Genomic DNA, 12968 nt, shown 5'->3' with positions numbered 1-12968 from the left:
TTTTTCAGTGAATTTCAAAGGTTTTTTAATAGCAAATTTCTATAGCTATGAAATGTACTATGTTTTATAATGAATCCTATAATGTATATTTATGTAATACTATTTTTTTCTTGTATATTGTTCATGGTTTTTTTTGGTTCTTTTTTTTGCCCTGGAGCGCTCCCGGTGCGCATCCCGGTGAGCGCACCGGAAAGCGCAGTCTTGCGGCGCGCCCCAAGGCGCGTACCGGTGAGCGTCCCGTTAGCGCTTTTGCTGCGAACTAAAACATCATCGTGACGTATCGCGTAGCCGCGTCCGCGTGATACGCACGGCGTAAACGCACCCGGAAGCACTCAAGCGCATACGATTGCGCAACGTAAGCATCCGACGCGCCCGTAGTGTAAGCGCGTCGGGTCTTGTGACCGAAAAATAACACTTTTTATTGGTGCAGGACAGTTTTGGTTTCCAAATGATGAAAGCCCTGTTCATGTGACCTGAAATTAACACTTTTCATTGGTTCAGGACAGTTTTTATTTCCTAATGATGAAAGCCCCCACCTTTTTTCCTCATTCTCACTTTGTACTTTGAGTGAAGAAGACCTGTCGAAAGACCTCTGTACTTTTTTGGACTGAAAAATGGCTTCAGTAGCAGCAGGAGCATCTCAGCCACCACCACCACCACCACCACCAAGAGGACCACCACAACACCACACTGGTGGAGATGAAGAAGAGGAGGAGGAGGAGGAGGAAGAGGAGGGGAGGAGGACATTCCTGCCAGAAGACAATACCCCATATAGGCCAAAGCCACACATTGTATGGGAGGTTTTTTCCATCCCAAGTGGCCAAAAAAAGGTGAATGCGCCAAAGGTGAATTGCCTAATCTTTAACATGGAACTTTCAAGGGGGAACCCTAACAAAAAATACTCATTTGGCAATAACACCATGATTCGCCATATGCAGCGCAGGCATCCCAACAACTATGCTGCGGCAGAGGTGAGAGAACTGGCCAGCACCTCAAAAAGAAAGCAACCCACTCCATCGGGACCAGAGACAAGGGAGATGGTCCCAAACATTCAACCCCAGTTTGGGAAATACAAGATCACTTGTATATTTTGTGGGAAAACCATCACCTATGGTGAGCAAAGCATAAAGCTCATCAACCGTGCTGGTGACAACCACAAATGCCCCAAAAATCCATAATTTTTTACTGGTTTTTTTTTTGCTCCAGTTGAGCCGTTTTCAATTCCTTGTTTTTTATTTCTCCCCATAAAAATAACAAAAAAAATATAAAATAGTTCATGAAAGCCAAAAAAGTACAAAATGTTCAAAAAAAACATAAAAAAATATATAATACAACAAAAAGAAGAAAAAAAAACAGTTCTTTTCAGAACTACCTCCAATTTATAAAAAAGGCAACATTTTTTAAAAACTCTGTCATTCTTATTCCCCCATGGTACGCTCCCCGGTACGCTCCCCCCGCGCAAATCGAAAAAAAAGGAAAAAAATTTTGCCCCGCGGGGCCCTTTTATGGCCCCCACATCAAACCTAGGGGTCAGGGGGGGTCTACTCTGCCCCCTTTTGGTCATTTCCCCCTTTGTTTTTGCCACCTCTTGTGTCTCGATCCTACCGAGACACAAGATGGCGGCCGCTCCGGACTGTTTGGAATGTTGACAGACACCCGAGAGCCAATCAGGTTTCCGCGCGTGAACTCGCGTAGCACGCTGGTTCACGCCCCGGTGCGCGTACCGGAGCGCGCTTATAGATATATATATTTTTTGGAACCTAAATTACTCAAAATCCACTGGAGCACATATCTTGAGACATAGCAAAGGCACATCGGGCTACCAGTCCCTACAATTTCGCCAAGTTTGGTGGAAATCCATTCAGCCGTTCGGGCTAAAAGTGAGGTCTACCGCCCTCTGGAAATTAACATGGGGAAAACACGTTTTGGGACCCCCCTTTTTTCCTCAGCCCTCACTTGACGAATCCCTCCCAAACTGTCAGGGAAGGACCGGAGCGCCGCCAACCAAATGAGGTAATTTTCAGGCAGATTCCTCAACCGGCGCCAAAGTTATTCACAGTAGAATGTTGCGATTTCCCTATTCAAATTAATCCTAACTATAACTACCTACTGGCGACCGCCAGTGGGTAATATATATATATATATATATATATATATATATATATGTGTGTTCAAAGAGTTCAAAACCAAAGGTCAGGTCCGCAATCCTCGGTACAATGAACACGAGACCCAGGAATCAGGTGAGCTTTTTATTTTAGTAGCACCTTCGCCAGCATAACGTTTCGGCCTGCACAGAGGCCTTGGTCACATGACAAAATGGAGAGCGTGGGCCAAATTTAAAGTGCAAGTGCTTGAATTTTAAAACATTTGATTGGACAGCAGTGTGTATAGAAAAAACACAATAGAAGACAGACTTGTCTAGGCACATGTTGGGATAATCCCAATATCTAAACACATCATTGCGATTTTAGTGACGCATGCCTCCGAGTTAAAAACCGTTTCTAATTCATATCCTTAGCAATCTAAGACATGAAAAATTGCAATTTAGCAACTCATTCCCTGATAATATATACAAGGTAAATACCAATACCATGATTTACGGAAAAACCCATGTACCATAAATGAACAGTCAGAATCAACCAACTAGTCCACCCCTTCTGGCACACGGATGGCATAAGATGTGTATCCCCACCATGCAATAACTGTATAAATACAAACAATGCATCTGGTTATTTCCTTACTGCGCCTGAATTAACAATAACAATTTCTATTATTCACACTAACTCTGTCCAATTTCATGCGTGAAAAAGTGAATGAATGAAAAATACAAATGATTAAAAAACATACAAATGATTAGTGATGTTATAGTAGGCTGCTCCCAACCTACACATTTGATGTTGGTGACCTAATACACTGCCCGGAACCAGATTACAAATGGACAAGCCACGACCCAACCTACTGTAAATACCATTTTGGTTAGGACGTATATTCAGAGACCGTCATAAGAACTTGCATTCAAAATGATGGGATGATAAGGCAAATATAACAGGTGCTCCACAGATTTAAAGCCCAATGAGCTGCATAGGGGGAATTTTTTCATAGACAAGTATAAAGCTCTTCCGTTGAGTTCAGACCCCAAGGGGTCTTGCTGTTCAATTCTAATATATACTTTGTCTCTAAAGCTCTGAGAATGCCTTCCCTGTCACCTCCTCTTCTCAGGGGGCCCACTGTATCAATCGCATAATATCTAAGGAGCGCACTGTTCTTACCATGATACTCCTTAAAATGCCTAGCAACTGGGTACGTGGTATCACTTGTATTGATGGCTCTTATGTGCTGGAGCACCCTCTTGTGGACCTGCAATTTGGTACTCCCAACATATCGCAGGCCACACGGGCACTCCAGCACATATACCACGTACTCACTCTTACAGGTTAACTGTTTTGTAATTTTGCGGGGCATAGGAGAAAATGGAGTAACATACTCAGTCTTACTGACTCCATGTAGGCAAGCCTTGCAGCTGGAGCACTTCCTGAAACCTTTACTACCCGTAAGCCAATTTTTTAGCGCAATCACTTCAGGACTAGATTTTACTAATGCATCCTGCATAGAGTATGCTTTCCTAAATGCGATCGCAGGTTTCCTTAGCATATGCTCACCAATGACCGGATCAAATCTTACTAGATCCCAGTGTTTGTTCACAATTTTTCTCAAGGCCCCATGCTGCCTGTTAAAGGTCCAGATCAATCTGGTTGGTTGCTTGTTTTCATGGACAGTGGGTTTCAGCATCTTCATTGCCGCATCTAAGATGCTTTCCCTATATGCTATATCCCCTAGCTAGGAACCTTTGTTTACTGGCCTCCTGTACTAGTATACACTGGGCTTCTGTGCTACACACACGCCTGATCCTGAGCATCACCCCATAGGGGATGCTCCTTATCAGGTGCGGCGGATAATGGCTCATAGCGTGAAGCACCGTATTTTTAGCCGTGGGTTTTCTGCACAAAGTTGTTTCCAGACGGCTCTCAATGACCTCGATTGTGACATCCAAGAAACGAGCTTGGCTCTGACTAATATCCGAGGTAAAAGCCAAGTTGTAGTCGTTGCAATTTAGCTTATCAATGAACTGGATAGCTTCAGCCTGTGTCCCCTGCCAGATTAGAAATACATCATCGATGTATCTATACCATTGTATGATGTGCCTCTTACAGATGTCATAGTGTTCGCCATAGAGGACCTGTCTCTCCCAGTAGCCTAAATGCAAACAAGCATAACTGGGAGAAAAACAGGCCCCATGGCGACTCCCTAACCTGCTGGTAGTGTTGATTGTGGAACAAAAAATAGTTGTTATATAGGCAGAAAGTAATCATGGAAATCAACATTTTATTATGTTCTAGCAGTTCAATCGGTCGCTGTCCCAGATAAAATTGGACTACTCGTACCCCATCCACATGCACTATACTAGTATATGAGGATGTAACGTCTAATGTTATCAACCAATATTCCACTCAATTTCCCTGATCTTCCTTAGAAAATCGCTGGAATCCTGGATATATGAAGGAAGTCCACAGACGTGTATATATATATATATATATATATATATATATATATATATATATAAATAAATAAATATAATGGCATGTGTTGGAAAAACATATCCGTTCTATACAATGTTGAGTAAAAAATACATTGTAAAGACATGCAAAGTGTTTCCCTGCATTGTGCCGTCATACAACTTTCGCCAGTTACCTATTGTGTGCCAAATAGCCTCCCCCCGCTTTGGACTTCCACCACCTCTGCCAGATTAGCCAGTTTTTAATCTAAACTGTTCGGTGCATTAATAATAAATATCTTATATGTCACAGTTTATACTCTGCCCTGTCTCAGATAAGACACTAAATTCTAATGGGGCCAATGTTGCAGGCTGTTTTCTCATGCGAGTTGCCCAAAGGATTTTAGTTGGTCTAATTCACAGACATCTCCCACGGTTTAAATCTCAAGTCCTAGCCTTTCTATCCATGTAGGTAGCTCACTTTACTCAGTCCATCACTTCACCACAGAGAATCTTCCAGTCAATTAATCCTCCCAGCTCATCTGTTAGTTGGCCTTGCTCTACCAGTTGATTACTGTTGCCATTGTCTAGGGCCACTGCTACTATGCGACAGGTGAGGAACAAATTTGCGTCAGTATTTACTAAATTATGCGGCAAGGAAAGGCACATGGGGGGGGCTTAGTACGGCACCGTTTGTGATAGTATTGCATCATTATTTTGATATTTTTACACATGGTAATACTGTCTGGAAAAAGCTTTCATATAATTGGTATCAATTTAACACCCAAATACAGCTATAAGCAACTGAAAGATGACCAGCCAACCTTTGTGACAGACCTTTCCGTGTGCAAGAACAAGTGTCAGCATATTTTTTGCAACTTTTTATCCATTTGTACTAGGGATCATTTTTTTGTTAAAATCTGGTAATTAAGCAGCAGATTAATAATTATGTGCCAAATGCAGAAAATCCATAATTATGCTAAAGAAAAGGTGAATCATATAACTCCAACGGCCCTGCCTATGTTTTGGTAGGAATGTCAACTACATTAGCTCATGTAGTGCGGCTGGGTAATCACCATCTCCCACAGCGAGTTTATCAACCTGAATCGAAGGTTCCTGCTACGATGAAGAAAACACCCAGTCATTAATCTTTAATCACAACTAAACGTGCTGCCCAATAACACTTTCTCGGGCCCTGTTGTGCCAGCCCCCGCCCTCCCCCATCATATATCCCATGCGTCTTTGTCCAACAAGATTCATGTAGTACCACAGTTTCAAGAAACAGTTGAACTAATGTATCAATTTTTCAGAAAACGGTTTATGTTACCTCGTGTATTCTGAATAAGAACAGTAATTTGGGAAGCACTATTATTTAGTATAGAGCTGCCCTATCCATTAGTTGGAGGGGAGATGGGAGATTGGTGTCCAGGGCAAACTCTTGAAATTCAGCCAGGGCTGTATATAAAGTTGTTCCTAGTGAATTTATTGTTATATAAATGCCCACTAAGATTGGAAACCTCGAATTGGCCACCTATAAAGGAAAGGAGCATTTCTCCTTTTGCTGCCGAACCGATTTATGCCCACTGATAATAAATGTGGGTTACCTACCAAAAATAGAGAAAATATATGAAATTATGTCAATTGTTACTTTGGAGTCAGACATATACAGGAGTATGTCATCTGCACACAGGGATATTCACTAATCCAAGCCTGCATCCATTGCCAGTGCAAAGTAGCACAGTTTAGTCATCTCTCCTCGACCCCATGTACCCAAACTCTAGCCATGTGAACTGTATATAGAAGTCTTATCTGTGCCAGGGACTGTGGGCTGAATGTAAAAGTTATTTACCTTTAGTAATGACATTTGTGGTGGATGCACAATATTCCTGCAGTCTCACCACCTTTAGAAAATCCCCAGGCATCAAAGTGGTCTGGGAAAAGCATTCCTGAGCAATGTATTGTTAATTCATCAATAAATAATGTATGGAGTTGAGGCAGAAGGAACAAAAGCCCAAATCTTAAGGTGCTTTTCACGCCAAACAGAAGGCGCCTTCGGGAGATGACCTCAACCTTCGGCCCTTTACCTGGATTGAACGAGAGGAGAGGGTAGGAAGGGCCAAGTGGGATGGAAGGGTGGTACTTTAGGGACCAAGTCAAAATGTGGAGAGGAAGAAGATTAACAAAGGGATAGACCAGAGGGAAGGAGAGTGGGGAGGCCCGGGCGATGTGGTGAGGCCTGGTTCAGGCTGAATGGTTCAAGTGAGGATAAAGAAACCCAAGATCTGGGCATAGGCTTAATTTCAGACACCTGAACAAGAAAATGCTCCAAGAGACTCAAACGATAGAGCAGAAAATATCAAGTGATGTGTTTGCTTGTAGGTACTGCATAAAGGGATTTTCTGCTAGGAAGACTTTTATGCCATAAAAGTTCAGTGCCTCTTTCTGAGGGTAGTAACATGGATCCCAACAATTTGTGAACAGCATTCAATCAGGAGCAAAGTTTGATGAAGGACGCCCCGATCAGAAGGGGATTGGGAATAAGCTTTCACGGTTAACAAAACGGTGTAGTTTCAAAACATAAAATGTAATTGGCCATCAGCAAGTTTACATATTGGTAACAGGGTCGACGTTCTTATTGCTCTTGTGCCATTAAAAGACCTGCAGCAAACTTCCTCACCAACCTCTGGTGCTGGTACAACAATGTATCTTACCCTATCAAGGGGACTGCTTGGCCTTGGCATATATCCTTGCAATACCTCTGCCAGAAGACAATTAGATTGTGAGCCAGAATACCTGATGATGCTGAATATTTATTACTTTGAAAGGACTTTAAGTGGTGTCTGCAAAATAATATTTTTTAGGTAGGAAGTTCCAGGAGCTAAAATGGTGGCGCAATCTACGCACACAGTTAAACATCCATATTTCAGCTACTCTGTGAGTGTATAGGAGTGTTCAGAAAGTACTGCGTTTAGAAGCACTATTCTCATGACAGCAAGCAATGTCTGGAAACACAGCAGGTCCGCGCCAGATCCCTTGTTAAAAAGAAAATAAAACAAAAACAAAATTACAACGCCAAGCTGAGCAACATTACTGAGCCCTGAAATAGAAAAGGAGGCACGTTCCAATTTTTTCCGAAGTTTTTTTTTTTAAATAAAAAAATACGTTTTCTTTCAATAAATATTTTAAAACAAAGTTTTCAAGTTCAGAAACAGTTCATAATAAAAGGATGGGGGTTCTATTCCGAGAAAGCACCTCCGAAGCAAGTGATCTGTGCAGGAGGCAAGGTCCATGTGTCACGATGGTCCAGGGCCTGGTCTGCCTGGACGGTACTTCATGCTGATTGGTGGCTGGCGTCTGAGCAGCAGGTCTCCCTGGTCCACCTCGCGTGGCTCATCATACACAGTGGAGATGAAGATGTTCTTGTCGGTTCGTTGTTTCTTCACAGCACCAAATGTCTGCAGCTTTTCTCCACGATACCTGGTGAGAGGGCGTGGAAGCAAACAAGGAATGTAAGAAATGACGCAAGGATTGTGCAATGAGTAAACCTACATCCAAGGCCTTGCAGGTGCCTATCCTAACTCTCCTCCCCGCCGCATGACCTAGGTGAAGGCTCCAGACCCGGAGGGGTCATGCGCGATGGGAGAGGTCAGCAGTTGCTGTATTGGACTGAACACAATTGCAATGTTGTTTAGCTCAGACTAATGCACTACGAGCTCTCTGACCGAAGGTATTAACTTCCTACACTGAAATGCTGTTCTACTGGACAGTGGCAGGGGAAAGGAAGAAGAGTGTTTATCTTGGCGGTGGGGTGCCATTGGAGTCTGATCAGGCAGAGCAGTTTATAAAGGACCTTCGGCTTTGGTGGGACTGGGAGACATATTTAAAATATGCATGCTGCTTCAAAGTTCTTGCTACGAAGACATGAAATATTCTTCCTGGGAGACGGTCTGACCTTTCTACACTTTTAGATGGGATCCCTGGTCTAAGCAGCCGATCCACTGAATTCCCTGTTCCCCTGTAGGTGTCCATGCAAGAAAGGTGTGATGAACATAGATGTGAAACTGCTGGTAATAAGGTACGTTATGAATGTACACCTTACAAACGATCCTCACGGGAGGGGAATGTAGAAACAAGAGGGGCATGAACCAGGAGTTCCAGGTCAGTTGAATGTGGCAACATCACTGGGCATCATCCAAGAGAAGACCTGCGATCAGCACTTCTTTTGCACCAATATCTGTGTCAGCTACCATGATCTTCATCTGTGGGTCCGGAGCCAGAAAAAATCCATAGCCTGGTATTTTAGCCCACCAGGGACACACTAATGAGAAGCTCACCAAGAGAGGAAGAGCTGACCTTTTTAACTTAAAATCCTGCAGATTGTTTTTCTAGCACTATCTCAACTTTACCACAACCAATACTATACTATACTATCCACCTGTGGAGATTAATCTATTTCTAAGGCAAGTAAACTATGCACCTGATACAACATGGCACTTCATCCATGTTGCCCATCATGACCAATACAGCATTCTTTAATGCAACGTTCAGTCTAGAAAGAGATTCATGTAACCAGAGAAGCGCTGAGCGCTTTAGTTTGGACTGAAATGTCATCTTCAAATCTACACAAGACAAAACCTCAGCCAATCTACAGCACTGATGGACTGCCTATTGTTCCAGTCAACTGTATGGATTATTTCAGCACTTCTTAGCTGCTCTATCCAAGCCAATACAGTGACATGCCAGGAAATAGACAATTGCGAATACAAGATGGTGAGCAGAAATGTGCTCCTAAACCTACCTTTCTGGTCAATAGTTGAGCGATCCCATGAGAAGTGCATGACGTTGAGATATATAGAGGGTAAAAATGGATCAAAGTATATTGTCACCTTAATTGATCTGTGCTATGGTTATGTAGGTTTAAAAAAAATACACATGGAACTCTTTGAATTAAAATGAGGACACAGACTGAAGGATAAACCCAACGCAAATCATTTACACACTAGCTCTGCTGCTCCTGCCCTCTCCACCGTAGCTGCTTGGTTTAAAACTCACCCAAGTCCACGCTTGCACCGAGGGTTCTGACCATCGTTGTCCAATGCTTCTGGGATCCCAGCACCACTGCTGCCCAAGCCGAGTCCCTCTGACCAGCCCTGCTGCTCCATAACCTTCCGGCCAATGCCCTAAGAAGAGAGGACAGCATAGATCAAAGCTACATTAACATTAAATAAACTGTGAAAATTGGCACTAAATGCTTTCTGTCCTAGAGATGGTCTCAGACACGAGAGCTAACATACTGGCTATGATGGTGCTGAACAAAACTGTACACTAAAAATTGCATTCGTCTCATTTCAATGACACTTTGAAACAAAGTCATCTTCTCAAGCACAGTAAAAACTTACAGGACTAAGAACTCAAGGAAACAGTAAAAAGCAGTTGGCTCAAATTACACAATGCTTTAAAACAGAGGCACACTCAGAACTAGGAATAATGTGATAAAGTTATTTCCCTGTAGCAACATCAACATTTAGATTTTTTCTTCACGTTAATGGCACATGGGAAAAAGAAATAGAGCCTCTTTGCCTCATTTTCTTCTTTAAATGTACTTGGGCTGAATACTCACAAATGTTTTAAGCAAGGGCTAAGAAAAGCGGAGGACAGACAGAGTTCTAACTTCCATTTGCTTAGAGAGGTGTAGAACGGAGTGTGGAAGATATATTTTAAAAGACGGCACATCTTAGATGTAGCTGCCCAACCGCACACACAATGGGCGCACTACTGGAGTTGGTCTCTTAGGGACACTTCTGAAGACGAACAACAAAAAAGTTGACTTTTGGCTTCGGACTGTTCAATGCTTGTTTTTTGGAGAAGAGCACACACATGAATGCACTAGGTTTGCATTCAAGGCAGAATCGCAGCGTTTGTGGGGTGATGTGGTGAAAATACAAACATCATGAGTCATTCAAGGGGTGTTTAGACCGATTTGAAACATGTCCTGTATTTTAAGTGCCTGACACACTGAGTGTCCACCTAAATTAAGATCAACTAATATACCTTCGATTCACGTCACAGTGGTTTCTAGGTATTAAACGATGCAAAGGCTAGTCTATTAACAGTCCCTGCTCTGAATGCACGCTTGTGAGTGACATAGATATTAAAAAAAACAATGCAGAGGTATCTTATGAGCCATCTGATATTGCACTGGAGGCAGGAACGAAGTCCAAACGTGGCAGACATGAAACTGCTGAACGTTTCTGCAGAGTCCTCTTATCAAAGATCAAGCTTTTATTAAAGGTATAAAAGCGATAGGCGGGGGACCCTTCCTAGGTCTTCACAAGGATCAAATACCACAACCGTCTGCAGTTCGTAACCTCTCCCATATCAAGAGCTGCTAGTAACCGCTTCCACCACAAGGAGGCAGGAGAGAGGTAGACATCTGGGGGGGAGGGGGGGGAATGGCTTCAAAAGGACTAAGCTAAAACTCTTTGCATATATTAACACCATTCCGAATGTTTCCCAAAAGGATATTAAATGTGGAAAGGGAATTATACCCGTCAGGCTACTCTTGCATGAAATACCAGTAAAACAAACGGTAAAGAGCTCGAAGAAAGCATGTATTGTCAGTCACCGAATATTCTGGCACAAAATGACACATTCCCCCCTCACGATCACTCTCACCAAACAAGTTTCAGGATTTCAAGAGTCCCAGTAGCCTTGGTTGATGCACAAACAGGAACTCTCATTGGTAAATTGCTGTGCACCCAGGGCTGTGGCACCCCAAACACGCGATTCCTGAAGGGCAGCGACTCTCCAAGGAGAGGTATGCAATGGTTGCAGACTTCGACAGAACATCTATACTCAATTGTTTCTTATGGAGAAGGAAAAAGAAGCAACACAAGCAAAACAGTGCTATTTCTTGCGTCAAGTTCTTGCCCTCGAAGAAACAAACTCACACATGTAACGAGTGGGTAATAAAGCAAGTTTGTGTTCAGACTTTCCTTGAGCCATTCTTTTGCAGCCTACATTTTCACCCTTAAAAATGTTGGAGAAGTTTTAGAATCTGGAAGGGTAACTCTAAAACAGAGGAAAGCCAGACTGAGAAAGACGTATGGCTTTCTCGAATCCAGCTTTATAGGGCAGGAGAGTGAATTCGGGATTTACAGGAATTCTGCTGCTTCGAGGAAGTATCCATTTCTTCTCATCGTGGTATATGAGAAATGAGATCGATTATGGGACAAGATCATAGAGCAGTGAAGGCCATGGATTGACTTAATGAGTTCTAAGGCAACATTTTTTAATCTGGGTTCCAGCAGTGACATCATCTGGCCGCGTGAGATGCTGACGGATATGTTGTGCTCTTTCAAAAAACTCGATGAGTCAAGATTCTAAACAATTGTTGCTTTATCATGGACTGGGAGTAAACCCTTTTACTGTCAAGAGAGAGCTTCAAAGTTTTTGATGGTCTGGTGGCCAGAGAACCAATGAAGAAGGTGCAGAAGGCAGGTTATCAATAAGGCACCAACCCTTTTCACAGCATGTAGGACGACAATGCACGGACTCTCTTCCCAACAGCGAGGGAAATAACTCTCCCCTAGCAGCCTAGGAACCAATTATATAAGTACAGCAGCCCTTTCCACGGTAGCCAGCAAAATAGTGAACTGCGGACTGTAGCAGCTCTTCAGTGGCCGCCAGGGCACCAATGAACTGTGAATTGTAACTCGTTCCCCCTAGCAGCTAGGAAGCCACAGAACGACAAGCATCACCACTTTTCTTAGCAGCTAGTTAACCTCTGAAATAAGGGCAGCTTCGCCTTTCCACAGTAGCCAGTGTTTCAAAGACTATTCTCATTCTTTTCCCAGCAGTCAGCGAATCAAAAGAGCCAAGGACAGCAACTCTTTCTTCAGTAGTGAGGGCACCATTGAACTGAGGACAATCGTTTTCCTCAAAGGTTAGGAAGCCAATAAACTGAAGACAGCTTCACTTTTCCCAGCAGCTCCTGCACCATAAACAGAGGACAAGGATTCTTTCCTCAGCAGCCAGAGAGCCAATATTACGGATAGTGACTCTTTGCTCAGACAAGACAAAGAAATGAGCAGCAACTTTAAGAGTCTTATTGAACAAAGATGCTCAACAATCATGCAGATTCTCTCCTAAAAGCTATTGTATCCTAGTCATACCACCGCCACACAATGCTCTGTCCAAATGACTAGATGACCGGGATATTATCTTTCTAGAATTCAACATCCCCCACTGACCCAGGCATTGTAGGCCGAGCAAATCTTGAAATAACCGAAATATAGTGGGGACCTGCTTCATATGCAGCCAGCACTAACTTTTTCACAGGACTGTTGGATCTCATTGATCAAACCAATAATTTTAAAGAATAACTGGCTCAGAGCATTGTGGGTAGGTTAATCAT

At 42.9% G+C, this 12968-nt stretch overlaps 1 protein-coding gene across 1 annotated transcript in view; it reads right to left on the bottom strand.

The window, feature by feature from the left end:
- Positions 1 to 4560: 4560 nt before the first annotated feature.
- The window catches only part of GPATCH3 (G-patch domain containing 3), a 112990-nt gene continuing 104582 nt past the window's right edge, over positions 4561 to 12968 (bottom strand). The window contains exons 5-6 of the mRNA XM_086957616.1: positions 9605 to 9732; positions 4561 to 8029 (exon numbers count right to left, since the gene is read on the bottom strand). Of these exons, the coding sequence (XP_086813742.1) occupies positions 7846 to 8029; positions 9605 to 9732 (312 nt within the window). The 3' untranslated portion in view covers positions 4561 to 7845. The remainder of the gene's footprint in view (positions 8030 to 9604; positions 9733 to 12968) is intronic.

Source organism: Lissotriton vulgaris, chromosome 2_1 (assembly GCF_964263255.1).
Source record: "Lissotriton vulgaris chromosome 2_1, aLisVul1.2, whole genome shotgun sequence".
Classification (NCBI taxonomy): domain Eukaryota; kingdom Metazoa; phylum Chordata; class Amphibia; order Caudata; family Salamandridae; genus Lissotriton; species Lissotriton vulgaris.
The sequence above is the reverse complement of the archived record's forward strand: the minus strand, read 5'-3'. Positions and strand labels throughout refer to the sequence as shown.